Genomic DNA, 19,380 nt, shown 5'->3' with positions numbered 1-19,380 from the left:
GGGAAAACAGACTTCTCAAAGGCTGGATCCTGGCGGCCAATAGCCCTCTTATCCTGCCTAGGCAAGGGCTTAGAGCGGCTGATAGCAAAGAGAATGGCATATCTCACCATTCTGGAAGGGGTTGCTAGCCCACAGCAGGTTGGGGCATTGCCAGGGAGGGCTGCAGTCGACCTAACAACCTGTCTAACCCATGAGATCGAAAGGGCTCTAGACTTAGGGCTTACTGCAACTCTAGCAACAATGGATGTTAAGGGGGCTTTTGACTCTGTTCTACGAAATCGACTTATTCTTAGGCTACGACAGCAAGGCTGGCCCAGTAGTCTGATTAGGCTGATATTTACCTTTGCTTCTAGCCGGACCGCCCGAGTCAGGCTAGAGGAGACTACTACAGAGGACTTCCCCCTATCCTGTGGGCTCCCTCAGGGCTCTCCGCTATCCCCTATCCTTTTTCTGCTCTATGTAGCTGATATCCTAGCTGATAACCAGAAGCTACGGTTCGGCTATGCAGATGACATAGGCCTGCTGGCTACTAGCCCTTCTCTAGAGGGAAACTCTGCAGCCCTTGGCCAGGAGATAACTCAGATCCTCAACTGGGGTATTGATAATAAGGTTGCGTTTGACCCAGCTAAGTGTGAAGCAATCCACTTCAGCAGGAAACATAAGCAGAGGGAAGACCTACCAGAGATACAGGCAAAGGACCTAACTATCAAGGCCTCAACTAAGCCTATACGATGGCTAGGGGTCTGGTTTGATAAGAAACTCACCTTCCGGCACCACGTCGATACAAAGGTAGCAGCAGCAAAGAAGGTAGCCCAGTTCCTACGCCATCTATCAAACACCAAAGGGGGGCTCCCAGCTGCTGCTGCCCGCCAAGCTGTTATTGCCTGTGTCCTCCCAACCGCCCTATACGGAGCTGAGACCTGGTATGCAGGTTTAAAGAGACCAGCCAGAAACAGCAGCACTACTGCTACTAGCAGCAGTGCTAATAACCAGGCAGCTACTATTAGTACAAGGCAGAAGGGCTTAGTAAAGAGGGTAGAGAAGGTTATGACAGCAGCAGCAAGGGCTATCCTACCCGTCTGGAAGACTACGCCCACTAGTAGCCTCCTTCGAGATGCTGGCCTGCCAACGGCAAAAGTAGCCCTCGAAGGGGCACGCCTACGCTTTGCTACACGCCTACAGAAGGTTGACCAACAGCACCCTTTAGTCCCTAGGCTTTCACAGCCAGGGCGGCAGCAAACAAGACTACAAAGAACAGCAGCCCTCCTACCTAGGTGCCCAAGGCCGTTACTCCTACAGCCGCAGCATCTTTCAGGACTACAAGACCCTACAGCTGGACGAAGCAAGGAGAAAGCAGCTAAAGCGTTTCAAGACTGGCTTAAGACTGTGCCAGATAACCATACGATCATCTACTCAGACGGCTCTAAAGCCCCTAACGGGGCTACAGGTTTCGGCTTTGTTATCTACCGCAGTAACAAACGCATAGCTCAAGGGTGTAGCCGCCTCGGCATTGCGGAAGTGTTCGACGGCGAGGTAGAGGGGGCGAGGGCAGGGCTCCGAAGGGCCCTCCTGACTTCCCAAGGCCAGCCTATACACATCTGTATCGATAACACTAGCGTTATCCAGGGGATCCGAGGTGAGGCCCCGGAATCCTCACAAGCTGCCTTCCTAGAGATCCAGGAAGCAGCTAGGATACACAATATACAAACCCACTGGTCCCCAGGGCACCAAGGGATAAAAGGGAATGAGGAGGCTGATAGCCTAGCTAAGGAGGGTACAACGCTACCAGTCCCCAGAGGCCTACTAGCTACCCTAGCAGGGATCAAGCGGCTTGCTCAAGAGCGTAAACGACACCAGTATGGGAAATGGTGGAGGCAAGAGGCAGCCTCTCGCTATATACAACTAGGGCTTAAGGCTACCCTGGCCTGCCCCCCTGAACTAGCCTTACCACGGGTAATCGTACATCATCTCCTAGCAGCCCGATCAGGCCATGGGGACTTCGAACAGTATCATCAACGCTTCAACCATACAGAAGCACTGCTCACCTGCTCTTGCGGGGAGGCTAAGGAAGTAGACCATCTGGTCTACTGCCGAAAGACCTTAGTGAGGAGGCAACAGTGGCCTACCCTCTACCCTTATGGTCGCCAGGAGCCTATAGGACCTATAGGATCTCTTGAGCGCTACTTCAAGGGGCTAATCACTGACCATGAAGGCTTCCAGGCCTTCCTTAACGTGACAAACTTCTTCCAGAAGATCTGCCCGCAGTACTGAGAGATAGGCCATAACCTATACTCCGAACAAAAGTCTACCTCATAGGGGAGACCAGACTACTATAACGGAACTAGGGCACCAGTGGGAACTAGGGATGGATAGAACACGGAAGTGACTCACGAGTAAGATCTGGAGGACGGGAGGGACAGCGTGTACTGTATAGTATATAGCGAGAACCTACGGCCCTCCACGCCACATACCCTTCGGGAGGTCGGCCGCAAGGGCGGCTGCGCCCTTGCCGCCACGGCGTTAAATACAAAACAAAACAAACAAACAAACAATGATTTGAGACCATCCCGTGTGAGAGGACACAAGCAACGCAGCGTTTCAAACCTGTCCTCCTTCTTGAGTGCTTCCAACACTTTGTAGTAGACAAAATCTTCTTCGTCTTCGTTGTCCAGAAGTCTCCAGAGGGATATGTGAATTTTGTGAAGCTCCTCAGCTGTCACCAACCGAAGATGGACCATATTTGGTATCCGAGCTACCTCCCTCCAGAGCTTACAGCAAACCTCAACAAGTTCCATATCCATTTCTGAGCGGTCGTCGTTGCACATCTGAGACCTTTGGATTTTGGACACCATACAAAGACCTCGCGCAAAGAAGCGCTCTTCCTCTCTGGTGTTCCGAGACGTGTAAGAAAGGACTTCAACCATAGAATATCTGATTACCATGAATGCTTTTCCTTGCTCGTGTCTCTCTAGGAGTAGGTCGGAAATCGATAAAACGATAGAAACAACTTGGTCGTAGTCACCAATTTGTCGATACTGAAGAGCCGGCAGAATGCAACTAATTGCATGCGTCTCTGAGCCTAAGCCAAACTCCAGAAAGATTTTTGAAATAGCTTTGATAGTCTCGACATTTTTCTTTAATAGCGTGACATCAAATCTTGTCTGGCCGGGTGCAAAAATGCCGCGGTAGTTTCCCTGCATCTGCAGTTCAGATAATAAAGCCCCGAAGAGCTCTTGGACGCAAATATCCAGGAGAGATGAATGTGTTCTAGCGAGTTGAATACAGATTCTCTTGGGAAGCTCCTCTGGATGTCTGAGTGCCTTTTCGGACAAGGATTGCTTGATCGGCTGTATGTTTTGCTGCGCTCCCAGGACACAGTTCCAGCCACAGAATCGCTCTCCAGGAGGAAAGTCACGTTGAGGAATTTCTGGCACTTCTAGCCAGTTTATCTCTTTGAGATCTTGGCCACGGGTACCAGGCGTCGTAAGGGATTTGTCTATCTCCCATAGACTACCGAGACTATAGCTGTCGAGATGTGCATCTAGCGGAAGTGTCATCCTTTCGGCACCCTGGGGAAAAGGTTTCAGGTCGAGAATTTTAGACCAACAGGCCAACTCTAGCTCGCGGTTGGTCTCGTGCGGATCCACGCCGGCTGATATCAACCTTCTGATCGGTACTTCTTCAGCTCTAGAGGACTCAAGATGAGACCTTAATTCGTTGTATAAGAAACGACGATCGGAGATTAGAGACCATAAAGCAAGGCCCAAAATTGCCTCAATTGCTACATAGTCAGCAACCCAGACGGGTGGGGATTGATCCTCCAGTAATTCAAGGGAAATTTCGAAACTTTTCTCGTCCTGGGAGCCTTCATTCGTGATACCTGGTAGTCGGCAGAATTGAGAACCAAGCAGATTCAGGGAGATCTTCCTCTTTCCTTTGCAAAAGATACTTGCAACTAGCTCGAGCACAGCTGCCAGCTTCTTTGCTTTGTCGTGAACCTTAGAAACCTCGGCGCCCCATGGAACCTTTGACTGCTTTGACTGCGTTTGTTTCACATGTGGGGACACATAGCCCGTCATTCGGCCAAGGCAGATCCTGAGATTCATCAAGTTTTGAAAGTTTTGCTGACTACTGCTCGTGGCTGGCATGGCCCAGGGAGGGATTGCCTTCGATTCCTGCGTTGTTATCAGCGACTTGTCGTTATTCAAAGGAAATATACCAGAATCGAAAGACTCACCGTGATCCTTTGGTGATTTTCCTCTAGCTCGGAGTGCCTGTTCAGGTTGTCACGCCGAGAGATTTCGACAGCTAGCCAGTCAAGCTCGTGACCTTGGGCTATTTCCGCCTTCCTCAGCAACCGATTGTCTTCCTTCTTAGTTCGCTGCATTCTAATCATTCCTCTTAGAATACTCATGACAACGGTCGTAATTAATTGGGCAATTGACACCCAAGCTCGCATGCCCCTTGACCCAATGAACTGCAATATGTATCCAACAAGGACAGTCAAAACCGCAATGCATGTCGCTGACTTGAACTTTGAACTTGATTTCGCTTCCGGGATCCAAGTCCCAAGTTTTGATGGAAGATGACCAGACTTTGAGTCGCTTTTCGTCATCTTCAATCAAAGCACAAGAGTCAAAGCTCTGGTCAGCTATGACCTGTTGAGGCTGTAGCCATATCAGAGACGTTTTGGGGGAGCCAGTGACAGAGGTTACGCGTTTGCACCGGACTTTGGTAGTAGCCTTGCCAATAATAGTGATGCAGGTGCACATTCCTCCGCAAATGAGTACTGTACCAATAATGAAAATGGTCGGTGCGTAATTCGTTGATGCCGTCTTGCTGTCATTCAGGTTCCAGCCAAAGACCCAAACGCCTACGCCGGCGACCACAAGCACGCCGGCTTGGAGAATCAGTCCAACTAAGGCAATAAGACAAAAACCCCATGGTTCATATTGAGTGATGCCGACGTTGAGCGACAGGTTGGGTGGGTTTTGTGAAGCCGTATTAAGCTCTTGGCCCGGGTAGAGACCCCATTCGGGGCAACGTTCTGGCGAAAGCTCTGGGTCCCACACCATTCGAGCATCTTTAACGAAATCTCGAAATAGATACAAGCCCGCTTGTTTGTTCATTTCGCGGCCGGCAGGCGGTGAGGAGTCGAGGTAATTCCTCGGCACGTGGATGAGCTCCAGAATTTTAGGTTGGCCGAGGACACGAGTAATACCGCCATTGTTGAAGACCTCGCATACGTCACGACTTGTAGAAGTACAAAGTTCAGCTTCAATCGCACTATTGCCCTCTTGCGATCTTCCGATAAAAGCACGGAGAGATGCGGGACCACAGAGGCGGATGGTAGACACTATAGTCGTAATAACGCCAATCGGACCCATACCAAAGATGAAATAGTCGTAAAAGGTGGTACTTTCGCTAATGTATTGCTTCGTCATTTGCTCACCAAATAGAGCCAAAAGAGGCCCTAGATCCGTGAACAAGTCGTTGGTGAAATCTGACAAGGCATCGTCGGCATCAGAGTCTGCGGAGGCTGCTTTGGCACGGACTGAAGCGAATGCCACAAAAATGCCGAAGAATAGCCAGCCCGGAATTTCGGTCTTCGGGAACCAGAGTATAGGTGGCTTGTGAGAAAATGGCATGGTTGTGAGGATAGACAGCTACTCGAGCGGTCTTCGGAATGAGGAACGAATAGTTGGAGAACGTGTCGGAAGGGGATGTGGGCTTTAACCCGAGTTTAATACCCTCATTGATGTGGACCCATTGTCATCTTCCGGAGCCTGCCTTATTCTGCAAGTGAGCCGCCACTATTGACTGCGGCACTCGTCTTGGCAGAGGTGTGGTAACACAACATGCGCCTTAGTCAAATCTAATTGGTTGGGTGCATTCACAAGACCTTACTGTCGCAAAGGTGGAACCAGGACTACGGGAGCGCAATTGCGGATTATTACAACACGTACCCCGTACGCAGACTCTTGCCAACTGGCAAGGAGAGTCCCCTGTGATCTATGCGTATGGTTGAGATGCGCATCTCATCTAGGCGCTTCCGAAGTTAAGACAAGAAAGTCCCAAAGACTTATTAGGCGCATGTGTCCAAAGAAGATGGATTTAGCTACTGAGTTTGCAAGAGCGCCCTCTAGTTATATTATATTTAATAACCAGTCGTAATATAAGGCTGTTCTAGGACTACCTTAGTACGTGTTAAGACTGTCATGTATGGTTCATATCAAACGGAAAGGATGCTGATGCGTTCATTTTGATGCGTATAACTAGATAGTTACAGGGGGTAGAGGGATTACCTCTGGGTCTTTATCTTCAGGATTTTCGTCAGGATCTAAGTCAGCTCCATCACTGTCTGGGATAGTGGTGTTGCAGTCCTGTCCGTCCTTTAAACCTGTGTAAAAACTCTCTTGGTAGGCAGTGTCTAAAGCGGCCTGGATGTTGGCGTCGGTGAACGGCACTGTGGTCTTTTCGTACTTGACGTCAGTTAAAGCCTCACGCGCCTTTACGGGTAGTGACATCCAAGAGATCAGTGTGCGCTGAGAAGCCGCGGAAATATCAGCGTCTTTAAACGGTGTCATGGCGTTGTCGTGGATTTGAACAATGAAACTCGTGGGCGAAGAACTCTCCGGAGAGGCTTTAGATGTCAGGCCACCGGTAATAGGTTCGAAGCCCCATGTTGCGTGGTCGGTTGTGTATGACATCCCCACTGGTCGGTATGATGAGGGCTTCTCGGGATCACAGCTCCATTGGTTGATCCAAACGACGACGCTGGCCCAGTAATGACGATGTCCCTTGTTGTCGCCTTTTCCCCATCGAACCTTTGGGAAGTAATAGCTGTAAATAATAGCGTCACGACCGTGACTACTGCCGCGGCGAGCATAGACCTGACCAGTGCCGCCATTACCGCAGCCTGACCTTCCACCACCAGTCGGTCTCAAGCCACCCCTGCGAGATACCATTAGCATTTGATCTACTATGAAACGGTGAATTGAATTTTCTTACCCAAGACCTCCGTTGGCATCGACTGCAGGATACGGGTCACAACCTCCTGTGACGACGAGCAGAGGGTTGAACATGAGTTCGAGGCGTCCGTCTATTCCGGGGGAAGAGTCTTGTTTGAATGCTGCCACTTGGTCATGGTTCACCTCCGGATGTCCGGCGTAATCATCGCCGTCGCGAGGTAGGATAGCTGACACGGCAGCCTCTGAAAAGAAAAGGCATACTGTGAGGAGGTACTGAGCTCTCAAAATCATGGCGTCTGTGGAGGGTGAAGTGAATGGAGATAAGAACAATTCCGTAAGGGGGTAATGTTGGAACAATATCTCTGGGCGAGTGAATATATACCCAAAGTGATCACGATAGATCTGTTGATTCAGGTACACCAGTGGGCTGCGAGTAATCCTACGAGCCTAACCCTAGCATTTGGTAATCATTTTGAGTTTGATCGGTTGGCATCGCCGGGATTGTGGATCAGCTAATCCATCTGTGGTGCATAATGAAGAAATAAGTTCACTCATGTGTCTGCTCCCTGCAATTTCACTTGTGTCTGCATTTATCTATTGACCATAGCTTGGCAAAAAAGAAAACCCGAGTAAATTGTCTATGTATGCGCGCAAAGTTGTGTGACTAGCTTTTGTCGCTCTTTGGATGAACGGCCTATTTATAGATGCCGACTTGACTGAGTTACACACTGGCCACTAGGCAATTCCGTCGTGAGGTGGATCCCGCGGCGCCGCCGGGGACGAACACCAGTTTGTTCATCGCTGGAGTAAAAAGTCTCGAAAGGTTAATCGCAATCCTTAATTTCGCATCCCTTTCGGAGTTTTCTGTTGGTCGCCTTGACCGGCGAATCTGAATGCAATGGGATCTCCATCACCTACAAGAGGTACCGACCCGCTGTATTCAAATTCGAGTGCATACCCTCTCCTCCTGCTCCTTTCTTTGCCACGCGATCAACGATAACAAATCAAAATGGTTAGCACCGTTGGTTCCCTCGGTCCCAAGGGCCTCCGCTTTCTGCTGTCACTCCTTTTCATCCAAGCGACCGTTATCAGTGCTTCTCCCACCCCAACAACGGGCGGCGAAAGCACAAATGACATCAACTCCTGGCGCGAGCCTCTCAGCAAGCGAGTACAGGGACAGTTCCCAGACTTCCCTGGCAACTACAATGGTCGTGTTCAGAAAGGAGCCTACCTCAAGTCACTTTTCCCACTCAGCGACTCGGCGGCAAAACAGCAGAACAGCGGAGTCACCGTCGCCACGCCGTGGCAGGATCCCAGGGCCGTTGAACGCTGGGGATGGACTCGCCAGATGACCTGGGCCCCCTTTAGCACCGAGGACACCGGCTCTGACTCCGGCTTCGACTCCGACTCCGACGATTACGAAGAGTTCGACACGTCTCCTGGGTTCGGAAACCTTTTGGATATCACATTCGCGGACCCACGTTATCCAGTCGACCCGGCAGAGAATGGGCTGTCCACTTACATGCACGCGAATAACTTCTATAAGCGTGACGGTACCAGTGTTGGAGCTGTAAGTGACTGCCCACCGAACTTTGCCATCTAAAACTCTAGTCCTCTAATGTCCTTCGTCCCCCCTACAGGCAACGGGTGCTTCTTACCAGAACGTCCTCAACCCAAGATCGGGCGCTATCATTTTTGACAGAAACTTCAGCCCTCGCTTCCAAATAGAGAAGAACGGCATTGGGGATGTTCCTGATCTGGAGCAGCTGTCTGATATGGTTTACTTTCAGTGGCTCGATGCTTGCCAGGCGAAGGGCATCCACCCGAGCAACGTCAAGCTCATCTACCGCAGCAATGTCACCTACCGTCCTAGTTTCAACGTTGTCTTGCAGGCGTTGTACAACAAGGGACATCAGTTCGTACCGGGATGGAACGATAGGGTCATACTCTCGATGGACACAGACGAGGGCCTTGCCATCCTTGGCAGCACCCATGGTGCTGGTGCAGCATTGTTCCTTATACAGCACAAGGCTGCCCTTGGTAACAAAAGGATCACAGAGGTCACGGTATGGGGAGGCTCGAGAGGGTTTGCGTTCGACGCCGACCCAGAATATGCGGGATTGAGCCTAAGGTTTACTGTCTCAGACTAGGCGTAGGTGGCCATTCTAAGTAGAGTCCGTTCCAGTAGAAAATATAATAAGTATAGACCAGTCTCGACTAATAATCCGCAAGATTGCCGAGATGGATGGGATGAAGGCACACTATGACACCCAGCTAATCACTTGGGAGCGTTCTTTTTTTAACAATCAGATCGTTCAGAGTGGGAATCACGGCTGTTTTGCCTGATGTGCGTCTCCGGGGACCAGTAAGTAGGTCGTCGAATTACAAATGAGTGAATGGGATGTCCACGTTTTCGAACCGTTATTCATACGGATCGTGGTACATATAACTGGAACTTGGATAGATGTACCCCCGAATCGTAGAGATTTCAGAATCTGTAGTGAAATAAGGTCTATGATGAGGGCTGGCTGCTTCGATCGTGATAACATGTGTGTGTGTCCCTTGAGGCTCGAAGAGCCCCGGAAAAACTAGGTATCCTGCCAGATTCGGGTCGAATCTTTAAGGGTCATACCCTGCAGAATAGGTGCCTCGGTATGGAATGCTTTAAAGTGCATGGTATTTGGCCGACAACTTTACTCAGCAGTGAAAGGCTGTCACAAAAGAAATGTATTGATATAGATAACGAGATCCAAGTTGGAGTCCAACTTGTAGAATAAGAGTTAAGATCCACTCCAGGTTCACACCACGTGCCAACCGCCTTCGACGACATCTCCGCCACGAATTACATCGGTACCCCTAAGTAGACATGTGAATTCCATTGAAAAGCCACTTAGAGGTCGGATGTGGCTATCCTTACTTCTTCTCGAAAACGACGAAGAGGACAACGTAGCCCTGAATGGTGATGTAGTTGCGGGCAGCAGGGCCGACGAGGCCGTTGTATTGGTGAGTGGTGATGTCGATCAGCTGGGGGTTCGCGCCCTCCTCAGTGGGAAGTTTCTTCCACTTGAAAGTCCAGGAAATGCTTCCCTCCTGGACCGTCGAATGAATCAACTCAAGGAATTCGGGGTTGTAGGACGGCTCGATGTTAACACGACTGGGGGGCTCGACCTTGGGAATGTTCGCAGTGATGCGCAGGGGCTGGTCGGCAGGGAGGAACCGCTTGATAGGAGGCAAGATGTCTTGGTAGGTGGTACCCTCCTCGCTGCCGTTGTCCCCGCGTACGACGGGGCCAGGCCCGAAGCCGGTGTACTTGATCTCGACGCTGAAGTTGCCGCTGGCGGTCTCGATCAGGACGGTCTTGTTGTTGAAGTGCGGCAGGGGCAGGTTGATGTGCACCGAATGCTTGATTTCGAAAGACTTCTCGCCCTTCTGGGGGGGAAACCCACCAGCAAAGGCTCGGATAGAGAAGGTGAGGCCAGTGTTGAGGACGGACTCCTGCTTGAAGAAAGGGGTCAAGAAAACCTTGGGAATCTCGCCCTTGGCCGCGAGAACGAGCTCGCGAGTGTTGGAGTTGTAGACAATAGAGATGTCGGACTCCTTGACGGGAATGAGAGAGGCCATGGTGTCAGATGAGGTTGATGTCAACGAAATTGAAGGTTCTTGGGGGCTTTGAGCAGGTTTGCGGAAAGGTAAGCTTGTGATTGAGTCGATGAGAGTCATGGTAGAGCTTTTGATGCGGATACAAGTCTGCTTCTTATAGGATATGGAAGGAGAATATCAGAGAGGGCCTGTCTTCAGAATAAGTACGAGCGAGAAGAAGCTATCGATGGCCTCTAGCTCTGACAAACCACAGGAACCAATGTCGCTGGATTCGTCAAAACTCACCTCAATGGCGCTTCAGTCAGAGAATGCGAATGACAGGACGCCCAAACATTGCAATCCGGCGAGGGAGGTGTGTTCGATTGGTATTTCAGCCAGCCACATCTTGTATGTTTCGGTCCCAGGAATGGGTTCGAGATCATGAATTCGCTATCTTCCCGTGGTTGAAATGAAGGATCGCCTCATACGATATCCTGGACGGCAAATCGCAACCGAATGGGTAGAATAGAGCGCCTCTTGTTCCGCCAGTCCTGGTTCAAGGCAGAACTTGTAGTCCGGACTTCAGCCACTGGCTTGCGTCCGCGAAGTGGGCTATCTTCTAAGCACATGTTTCCCGTGTGCACGCGGGGAGAAATCACACACGCGGCCCGTCTCCAGCTACCGCCTCTAGTCCCTGTTCCCGAACATTCTAACCCTAAAAGGTCGCGCAATTGCGACGAATGAAGATGCGTTTAGAAACCCGTGGCTTCGAACCGAATTATCATGTCATTCTGTGGAATGGGGGTTAATTGAAGGGTTCAAGACATCGACCACGAATACGCCTCGTTCAGAGCATAGGATATCCTGCGCTGGAATCCTATTCGCGACGGGATTACCCGCAGATCCGACATATTTCACAAGCCGACGACAAGAAGCAAGACAAAATTCTTGAGACCATGACGACTCCGTGGCTGAAACGACATCTTCATCGAGGCAAGCGACGAGCAAGTTTGAGTGATGAGCAACATTGCTGGAATGAGAAAGTCAAAGACCCTGACCCCTTTACGTTAAGCTTTTCGACACGCATTCTTCAAACTACGAAGGTACAGGAATGCTGGATTAATGGACGCCCGTTTTGAGAAGATGCAATTCCCGCGGCTTCTGTCGTCAGCACCCAAGGGCAAAAGTGAGACCTGGTGAACTGACAACGAGCGGCCTGGCCCATGTGGCTACCGGCTGCCGCCTCCAGAGCCTGAGACATTGTCTGTTCTAGCGTTCCCGTGCCTCCAGCCGTGCCGCATTCGTCTAGGGAGCTCTAATGCTTGGGCTCCAAACTGGAACATGTGGCTGAGCTATTCAATTATCCGTAAATTTGGTATCGTCCAATGAATGATTTCAAAATTCCTGGGCCTGTAGTACTGCAAAGGAGAACCCGAGGATAGCCGCCTTGAGCATTCGGCAGGTTCTTGGGAACTTGAATCCCTCCAAAGTGTAGAATGACCTAGGAGCTGAGTTGACCAATGAGAGCACATTATACTCAGGCATCTATTCAGACCGTGAAGGCCACCAAAGACGTCGAACGTATGGCCTATCTCGGAACATCTTGGATTCTGTCTTCACTGTAGTCCCAACCATCTTTGAGACGATTCGGGCAAGTAGATGACGAATGGGGTTTCATCGGTTCATGATACCTTGGTTCTTAGTATTGATCCACGCAAAGTAACCAAGCATTTCGGGGGCATGGACACCTCGCAGGCCGTTGGATCGTCTTGTATCACGGGCTGGTGAACTATCCCGTGCGCCGACTGCGTTTCCTGTCACCTGCGTCCTCCAGGCTCGAGACGACTCGTGCACGTATCCGTATTGAAGAGTTCGTGCGATCGGGATGAAAGTTGCTAGGCAAATGTGGTTGCGGGAGGTGGGATTTCTCCGAAGTCCTCGACCCCCTGGCCTGGCTGTCCCTCCGGCAGATATGTCGATCAAAAAACCTTAACCGTGCCGCAATCTGGAAGCGCTCCCCGCAGAGCAGAGAAAACTCAATCTGGATAGTAGAAAGCTAGAAGACTTTGATGGCTACCTACTTGACCGTGTGCTCGTCCATGACTGAAATGGCAACATCCAGGCTCAGGGGCCACAGCGAGCCTCGGTTCAGGCGGAGCACTTCATGACAACTCCGGTCTAAACTCCAGTGCGTGCTTTCAACAATTTGAAGGCGAGATTAGCTACATTGAGTATCTGACAGTAAGAAGTACTTATTGGAGATGGGTTTTGTCCGACGACAGGTGGGCTCCCGATGGTGATCGACGGTGGGCAGAGAGCTTAGCCTTGACATGGTGAGCGAAAATCTCCATCAAAGCCCATCCAAAAAGAAAGAAATGACCAGGGAATATTCGGAAACTTATCCGGCACGCCAATCACACCCGGACCAACCGCTTATTAAGCGGATGGTGCGGTCCTAGTTTTTGGACGGAGTTCCTCCGCCTACCACGAACAGGCTCGGCATCGTGAATGAACCTCTGAGACAACAACGATCGGCGGCCCGGTCGCCCCGCTAAAAGGCACCACATTTACCGGTGGGATTGGCTCAAGACCAGGCAAGGATACCATCCTCGAGCCTGTGAGATTGAGGCTCGCTGCGGCTTGGCGGAGGGGAGATCCCGTGTGGAGGCCCGATGGGCGCTAGGGGAGCTAACGCGTGTCGGCCTTGAGCATTGTGAATCGCGTGGAAAGGGTTACAGACGTAATGCATGAGATTTTTCGTATTCTTGTGTGAGCCTGTGGACAAATGGTTGCCCTCGGATTACGTTCAGTCATGGGGCTGGCGGTAAGAGTTGCCGAAAAACGGAGCACACCCATCGTCTTGTCAAAGGTGCTGTCAGTGCAGCTCCTGAGGGTGTGTACGCTGGCTGGAGTGTTCACCGCAACACGATCCGAACTACAATTGTCACTGTCGATCGGATCCCTCTCCGCGCTACCGGTAACAGAGTCTTGACGGAAGCTGTGCCAGTTGACCCAAGACTAAGACATCTCAGAATCAGCTTGTCACGAGAGCCGGCAAGGGTTTGACATGACTTTCAGTATGTACACTGGTGGTCCCTTTCCAAATGGACGCTATATGGGTCTGCGGTAAATTCTCGCACATGTATCTAGAATCTGTAGACCTGGCTTGTGTGATCTACAGCCCCCTCATCCCCGCAGCCCCAAATACGTCGTGGCCCTGCCTTCGCTCTCGGGCCAAGGGTCCACGCACGTTTAGGGGGTGATGCTAAGCATCCGACCGAAGGTGGACGGCAAGAGAAGCTGTCCGTAGAATGCATGCTCCTGAGCAAGGGTAGTATCGAAAGCAGAGCCCGAGAGCCTGAGGCGGTGACAACATTTTCCATCGAAACATACATAAGCCCATTCCCGTCAACATCCCCAGACGAGTAAATGGATGAGTTATCATTCAGAGTTTCTCATCCTCTAACTGCCCTACCAAACGACGACCCTCCACTGATGGACACAACCGACACTATTCGCTCTCCCTTGGGAGACGTGAAGCTCACTCTCGATGGATCCGCGAAGCCCTTGTCATACTTTTTGACCACAATCCTGGTCATCATCTTTGCGTACTCTATGCAGGGTTCCAAGATGAACACGCCCTCAATCAACCCCAAGGGAAAGTTTGAGCTCACTGACAGCCGGCCCAAGCAGCGATACCTGGCCGGCGCCAGGGAAATGATGTACTCATGGTTCAAGACCAACCCTAACAAGCCGGTCCGATTGGTTAGCGACATGGGCGAGACCATCGTGTTGCCTCCCTCTATGGCCAACGAAATTCGAAATCATGCTCACCTGAGCTTCACCCAATTCGCTGCGGAGGTAAGCCTCCCTGAATGCTTCTCGTGCCGGTCCGCGTGCTGACCTCAACAGTTCTTTCAGACCAAGACCCCAGGCTTTGACGCCTTCCGCGAGGGAACTCGTGACAGCATTACATTGATAGTCATCAATAAGGACCTGACCAAGGCACTTGGTAAGCCTTTCCAACCGACGATCAGTATGATCAATACTGACAAGTCTCGAATAGCAAAGGTCACTGAGCCCCTCGCCGACGAAACCTCGCTGGCTCTGAAAGATATCTTCACAGACAGCAAGGGTACGCTATTTCTGATATAGATAAAAATAGCAACACAGCTGACACTAAGCAGAATGGCATGCAATCCCCATGCGTCCCACGATCCTTCACTTCATCGCCCGAATCTCGTCTCGCGTCTTCTTGGGAACAGAATTGTGCAGAAACGAAGAATGGCTTACTATCACGAAAGAGTATACCATGAACGGCTTCTCTGCAGCTGACCGTCTCCGCGAATGGCCTCGGTTCATGCGCCCCATTGTTCACTGGTTCATGCCCGGCTGCCAAAAAGCTCGCTCTCAAATCGTCCAGGCCGCAGAAATCATCAAGCCTATCATCGAGAAGCGCCGCGCACTTAAGGCCGCCGCTATCGCGGATGGCCGCACCCCGCCAGAGTTTAATGATGCAATCGATTGGTTCGAAGCGGCTTCGAAGGGCAAACACTACGACCCGGCTATTTCCCAGCTGTTTTTCTCAACAGTGGCTATCCACACTACCACTGACCTCTTAGGCCAGGTCCTTGTCGACATTGCCCGCAACCCTGAAATCATCGAGCCCCTGAGGAATGAGATCATTGATGTGCTGAGCGCGGGTGGGTGGAAGAAGACTTCTCTGTACAGCATGAAGCTCCTTGACAGTGTTGTCAAGGAAAGCCAGCGCATGAAACCTTTACAGCTTGGTACGCTAATACGTCCTACAACCTCACACATTGAGACACCATCAGCTAATCAGCCATGACCAACACAGCTAGCATGCAGCGCGTCGCTGTCGGCGATGTGACTCTCTCCGACGGTACATTTATCCCGAAAGGCACCTCCGTCTCTGTCTCCTCGCACGCACTCTTCGATGCGAACGTCTACGAGAACCCTGAGAAGTGGGATGGCTACCGCTTCCTCCGCATGCGTGAGCAGCCTGGCAAGGAGAACGTATCACAGCTCGTCTCCACAGCCCCAGAGCACCTCGGCTTCGGTCACGGAAAGCATGCTTGCCCCGGGCGATTCTTCGCTGCCAACGAGATCAAAATCGCGCTGGTCCACATCTTGCTGCAGTATGAGTGGAGACTGCCTGCCGGTGCCAATACTTCGATCGTTGATTTTGGCATCAACCCGGTCCTGAACCCGATGCTGGAGCTGGAGATCAGAAGACGCGAGGAGGAGGTTGACATGAAGTTCTGAATGCATGCAAGGTAGAGCAACTTAGATGTATAGAGCGCTGTAGTGTTGAATCTGGCATAGTATTAGTGAACTCTGCTGCTGTAATAGCGAATGTTTCTCGTGGAAGAGACTCGAAGGTCATTGAATTGAAGTATTGTCGACGTTATTTCCCCAGTGCTGGGCATTTCATATTGGGAGGATTGTCGATCGGGACCGACCGATCGGTTGTGGCGGACAAGGTTTCCCGAACGAAGACGATTTTCGTGAATCGCCATTGGCCTAAACAAGAACTACCCCAAGAGTCGTTCATCAATTATTAATAGACGCCGCCATTGGTTAAGTTTTGTATAGCTCATTGGATGTGTCGTCATCGGAGGCGTTGTGCGACGGTTCTTCGAATGCGGGGTTGAGGGGTGAAGTCCATATCGGCTATATAACAATCGGCTGCATGGCCTTTTTAAGTCAGTCGAGACGACCGCATTGTAGGATGTATATTTCCTTCATTCAATTTGAGACAGCTCGATATTGACGACCGTCAACATGGCTCAGAATTTACCTTTCAAAGTAAGACCGAAGCTTACCGGATGCTCAGGTTGCGCTGACATGAGTTTTCAAGCTATCAAACCCTGATCTGCTCAAGACAGATGCGTACGTCCACGGCTCCTGGACGAAAGCATCATCGGGGAAAACATTCGACATCGAGGATCCAGGAACAGGCAAAGTCTTCGCCTCCAGCCCCGATTTCAACAAGTCCGACATCGATGCAGTGGTGAAGTCATCGCACGAGGCCTTTCAGAAATACCGCTACGAGAACCCGCGATCAAGGGCGAAGAAACTTTTAGAGTGGGACCGACTGATTCGGGAAAATCGCGATGACATCGCCACGGTACTGACCCACGAGTCCGGAAAGCCTCTAGCGGAGGCCCAGGGAGAACTTGACTATGCACTGGGCTTCACCTGGTGGTTCGCTGGGGAGGCTGAACGCATTCGTGGGAACATCTCAACTCCTTCTGCGCCTAATAGGAGGGTCTTGGTGGTGAAGCAGCCGATTGGTGTGACGGTCGCGTTGGTCCCATGGAATTTCCCCATTGCGTGAGCAGATCCTTTGGAATAGTTCAAGACGTGTGCTTACAAGGGATGTTAGCATGATTCTACGCAAGGCCGGAGCTGCTTTTGCCGCTGGATGTACTATGATCGCCAAGCCATCCCCAGAGACTCCACTCACCTGCCTCATCCTCGCGAACCTCGCCACGCAGGCTGGTTTCGGTCCTGGTGTATTCAACGTCATCACAACATCTCTCGATAACACGCCCGAGGTCGCTGAAGCACTATGCAAACACCCTCTAACCAAGAAGGTATCGTTCACCGGCTCTACCGCCATCGGGAGTCTCATCGCCAAGCATTGCTCCGAGGGCCTCAAGAAAGTCACCCTGGAGCTTGGAGGAAACTGCCCATTCATCATCTTTGACGACTGCAACCAGGAACAGGCCTTGGAAGCATTGCTTGCACTGAAGTGGAGACACGCAGGGCAGGCGTGCATCACAGCGAACAGAGTCTACGTACAAGCCAAGATATACGAGGAGTTCTTGGACAAGCTGGTCAAGCGCACCAAGACCATCAAGATGGGCCACGGAGCAAAGGACGGTACGACAATGGGGCCTCTGACAACACCCCGGGCAATTCCAAAGGCCCAAGCTCACATCAAAGATGCCGTCGAGGCCGGCGCCAAGGTGGTGCTGGGCGGCAAGGCGGGCACCGAGGTGGGCCTTGAGGCCGGCTACTTTCACGAGCCTACCATTCTGCGCGACATGAAGCAATCGATGCTGATAAGCCGGGAAGAGACCTTTGCTCCCGTCCTTGGAGTCTACAGCTTCGATACCGAGGACGAGGTGGTGAAGTGGGCAAACGACACGAGCATGGGTCTCGCCAGTTACTTCTTCACCAAGAACATGGACCGGACCTGGCGCCTCATGGAGAATCTCGACGCAGGCATGATCGGGATGAACACTGGCAACTCGTCGGCAGCCGAGTCTCCGTTCGGCGGAATGAAGCTGTCGGGATACGGCAAAGAGTCCGGAAAGGATGTCGCAATCGAGGAGTACCTGGTCTCGAAGACGGTGACAATGACGTTGGAGGACCACTGCTAAACATGTCTGGATGTTGAACGACGTTGGATTGATGCCTGAGTTCATCTAATGCCTATGATATGTCCGTTCGGAATAGATACAACCGAAATGATAATATTACGCGACTTCAAGATATTATGCCGCCACCACTCTCCTCTTGATTATTATGCCTTCTTTGTAGCCGCTCCGCATTGTGATTCCGCACCACGAATTATTGTAAACCCGGTCGGAGCGACGAAGGTGCCGCATCGTCCGTTGTCGCACACGCCTTGTTGGGCACCCAACCCGCAGACACGACCGTTCGCAGCAAGTTGTTGCGCTGATGGCTGATTTCGTTTGTTGTAGTCGGCAAACTCCTTGGGGAGTAGCGTTAGAGGGAGCGCTTCCGCCTTCATTGGTGCTGTGGGCGTGTTAGCTTTTCGAAGACGCAAGACTTAGATGGTAGAGGTCATACCTGCGACAACAGCCTCCGCTGCAAGCGTGGCAACACAGGCAAGATAGGATAGACGCATGCCTTCGGTTTGAACTGAGGACTTTCACTCTGTTAAATTCGGCGATCGGGCGTGGCGGACTCTTGGAGACGATGGTCTCAAGAAACCTGTGTTTGGTGTCGCGGTCAACTTTCCAAAGCAAACGCAGTTATTCGCCCAAGTTTTGATAGAATGCCGTGAAATGCAACAGCTAAGCAATCAACATTCTGGGGAAATCCGGGGATGTGGGCGACTAAAGAGGCTCGGTACTTGATACTCATTTTTTGTTCGGAACAGTCAAGCCGTGAGACGTTGACAACCGTGTGTCTCGGATCGATGTCACTTCTGAGCCGTCGATCATGCATCGTGTGAATACCTGGTCCTGGTCTATCATCCGACAAAAATCATGCGAGTTGAGACGAGGATACCCCAGGGCGGGGGTCTAGCGAACGTGCCGGCGGAATTGGGTTCACGTCGGCATTCATGAAGGTAAGCGAGAGATAATAGTACCATTGATATTGTAGACAGGCTATTTAAAGCAAAGAAAAGTCCCGCAACTGAGCCGCATCTCCCGTCCAGAAGCAATTCGGCGTTGTACAACTTCACATCGGACTGTGTGGCCCCAATCGAGCCCGGATCGCGGCGACGTCATGTCTCAAACACCGTCCAAAGTCGTGGATATACCAGGAACGATTATTTGGAAAACCAAGCAACCTTCCTGCAATGTGGAACACTTGCATCGCACGGAGAGACTGTTATGTTATTCCACCGTTTGAAGCTTTGCAATATTTCCATCAGAGCCACGAGAGGGATTTATTTCAATCGTCCGTTGTCTCCCGTTTTTGATTACAACCGATTGCAACCCTCTTTACCGCGCCTAAAATGCAACAGACACCTTGCGAAACTCTAGTCGGCTAGCAGGGATCATAGGCGACGTGAATGAAAACCTGGGGAACACCGAGGCATTGC

At 51.3% G+C, this 19,380-nt stretch overlaps 6 protein-coding genes across 6 annotated transcripts; 3 read left to right on the top strand and 3 right to left on the bottom strand.

The window, feature by feature from the left end:
* Nucleotides 1-4,128: 4,128 nt before the first annotated feature.
* Nucleotides 4,129-5,648, bottom strand: CGGC5_v007026 (uncharacterized protein; the record flags this gene model as incomplete). The annotated part of the gene is made up of 3 exons (XM_032019932.1): nt 4,129-4,175; nt 4,238-4,274; nt 4,530-5,648. 3 exons carry the CDS (start codon nt 5,646-5,648, stop codon nt 4,129-4,131), a joined length of 1,203 nt encoding a protein of 400 aa, XP_031882995.1.
* Nucleotides 5,649-6,275: 627 nt separating this feature from the next.
* CGGC5_v007025 (uncharacterized protein) lies at nt 6,276-7,262 on the bottom strand (the record flags this gene model as incomplete). Its single annotated transcript, XM_032019931.1, has 2 exons — nt 6,276-6,954; nt 7,012-7,262. The coding sequence occupies 2 exons, from the start codon at nt 7,260-7,262 to the stop codon at nt 6,276-6,278; spliced, it is 930 nt and encodes a 309-aa protein (XP_031883049.1).
* A 718-nt stretch (nt 7,263-7,980) lies between these two features.
* On the top strand, nt 7,981-9,121 carry CGGC5_v007024 (uncharacterized protein; the record flags this gene model as incomplete). Its single annotated transcript, XM_032019930.1, has 2 exons — nt 7,981-8,541; nt 8,612-9,121. The coding sequence occupies 2 exons, from the start codon at nt 7,981-7,983 to the stop codon at nt 9,119-9,121; spliced, it is 1,071 nt and encodes a 356-aa protein (XP_031882996.1).
* A 763-nt stretch (nt 9,122-9,884) lies between these two features.
* On the bottom strand, nt 9,885-10,592 carry CGGC5_v007023 (uncharacterized protein; the record flags this gene model as incomplete). Its single annotated transcript, XM_032019929.1, has 1 exon — nt 9,885-10,592. One exon carries the CDS (start codon nt 10,590-10,592, stop codon nt 9,885-9,887), a length of 708 nt encoding a protein of 235 aa, XP_031882971.1.
* Nucleotides 10,593-14,045: 3,453 nt separating this feature from the next.
* Nucleotides 14,046-15,836, top strand: TRI1-0 (Cytochrome P450 monooxygenase TRI1; the record flags this gene model as incomplete). Its single annotated transcript, XM_066151784.1, has 5 exons — nt 14,046-14,411; nt 14,463-14,562; nt 14,617-14,685; nt 14,738-15,340; nt 15,394-15,836. The coding sequence occupies 5 exons, from the start codon at nt 14,046-14,048 to the stop codon at nt 15,834-15,836; spliced, it is 1,581 nt and encodes a 526-aa protein (XP_066008721.1).
* A 519-nt stretch (nt 15,837-16,355) lies between these two features.
* Nucleotides 16,356-17,962, top strand: CGGC5_v007021 (putative succinate-semialdehyde dehydrogenase; the record flags this gene model as incomplete). The annotated part of the gene is made up of 3 exons (XM_032019927.1): nt 16,356-16,379; nt 16,432-16,907; nt 16,960-17,962. 3 exons carry the CDS (start codon nt 16,356-16,358, stop codon nt 17,960-17,962), a joined length of 1,503 nt encoding a protein of 500 aa, XP_031882999.1.
* Nucleotides 17,963-19,380: the final 1,418 nt, after the last annotated feature.

This window comes from Colletotrichum fructicola (assembly GCF_000319635.2).
Source record: "Colletotrichum fructicola Nara gc5 chromosome Unknown KSG_Nara_v1_contig04, whole genome shotgun sequence".
NCBI lineage: Eukaryota > Fungi > Ascomycota > Sordariomycetes > Glomerellales > Glomerellaceae > Colletotrichum > Colletotrichum fructicola.
Note: the sequence above shows the minus strand (reverse complement) of the source record. Positions and strands in the feature narration are given on the sequence as shown.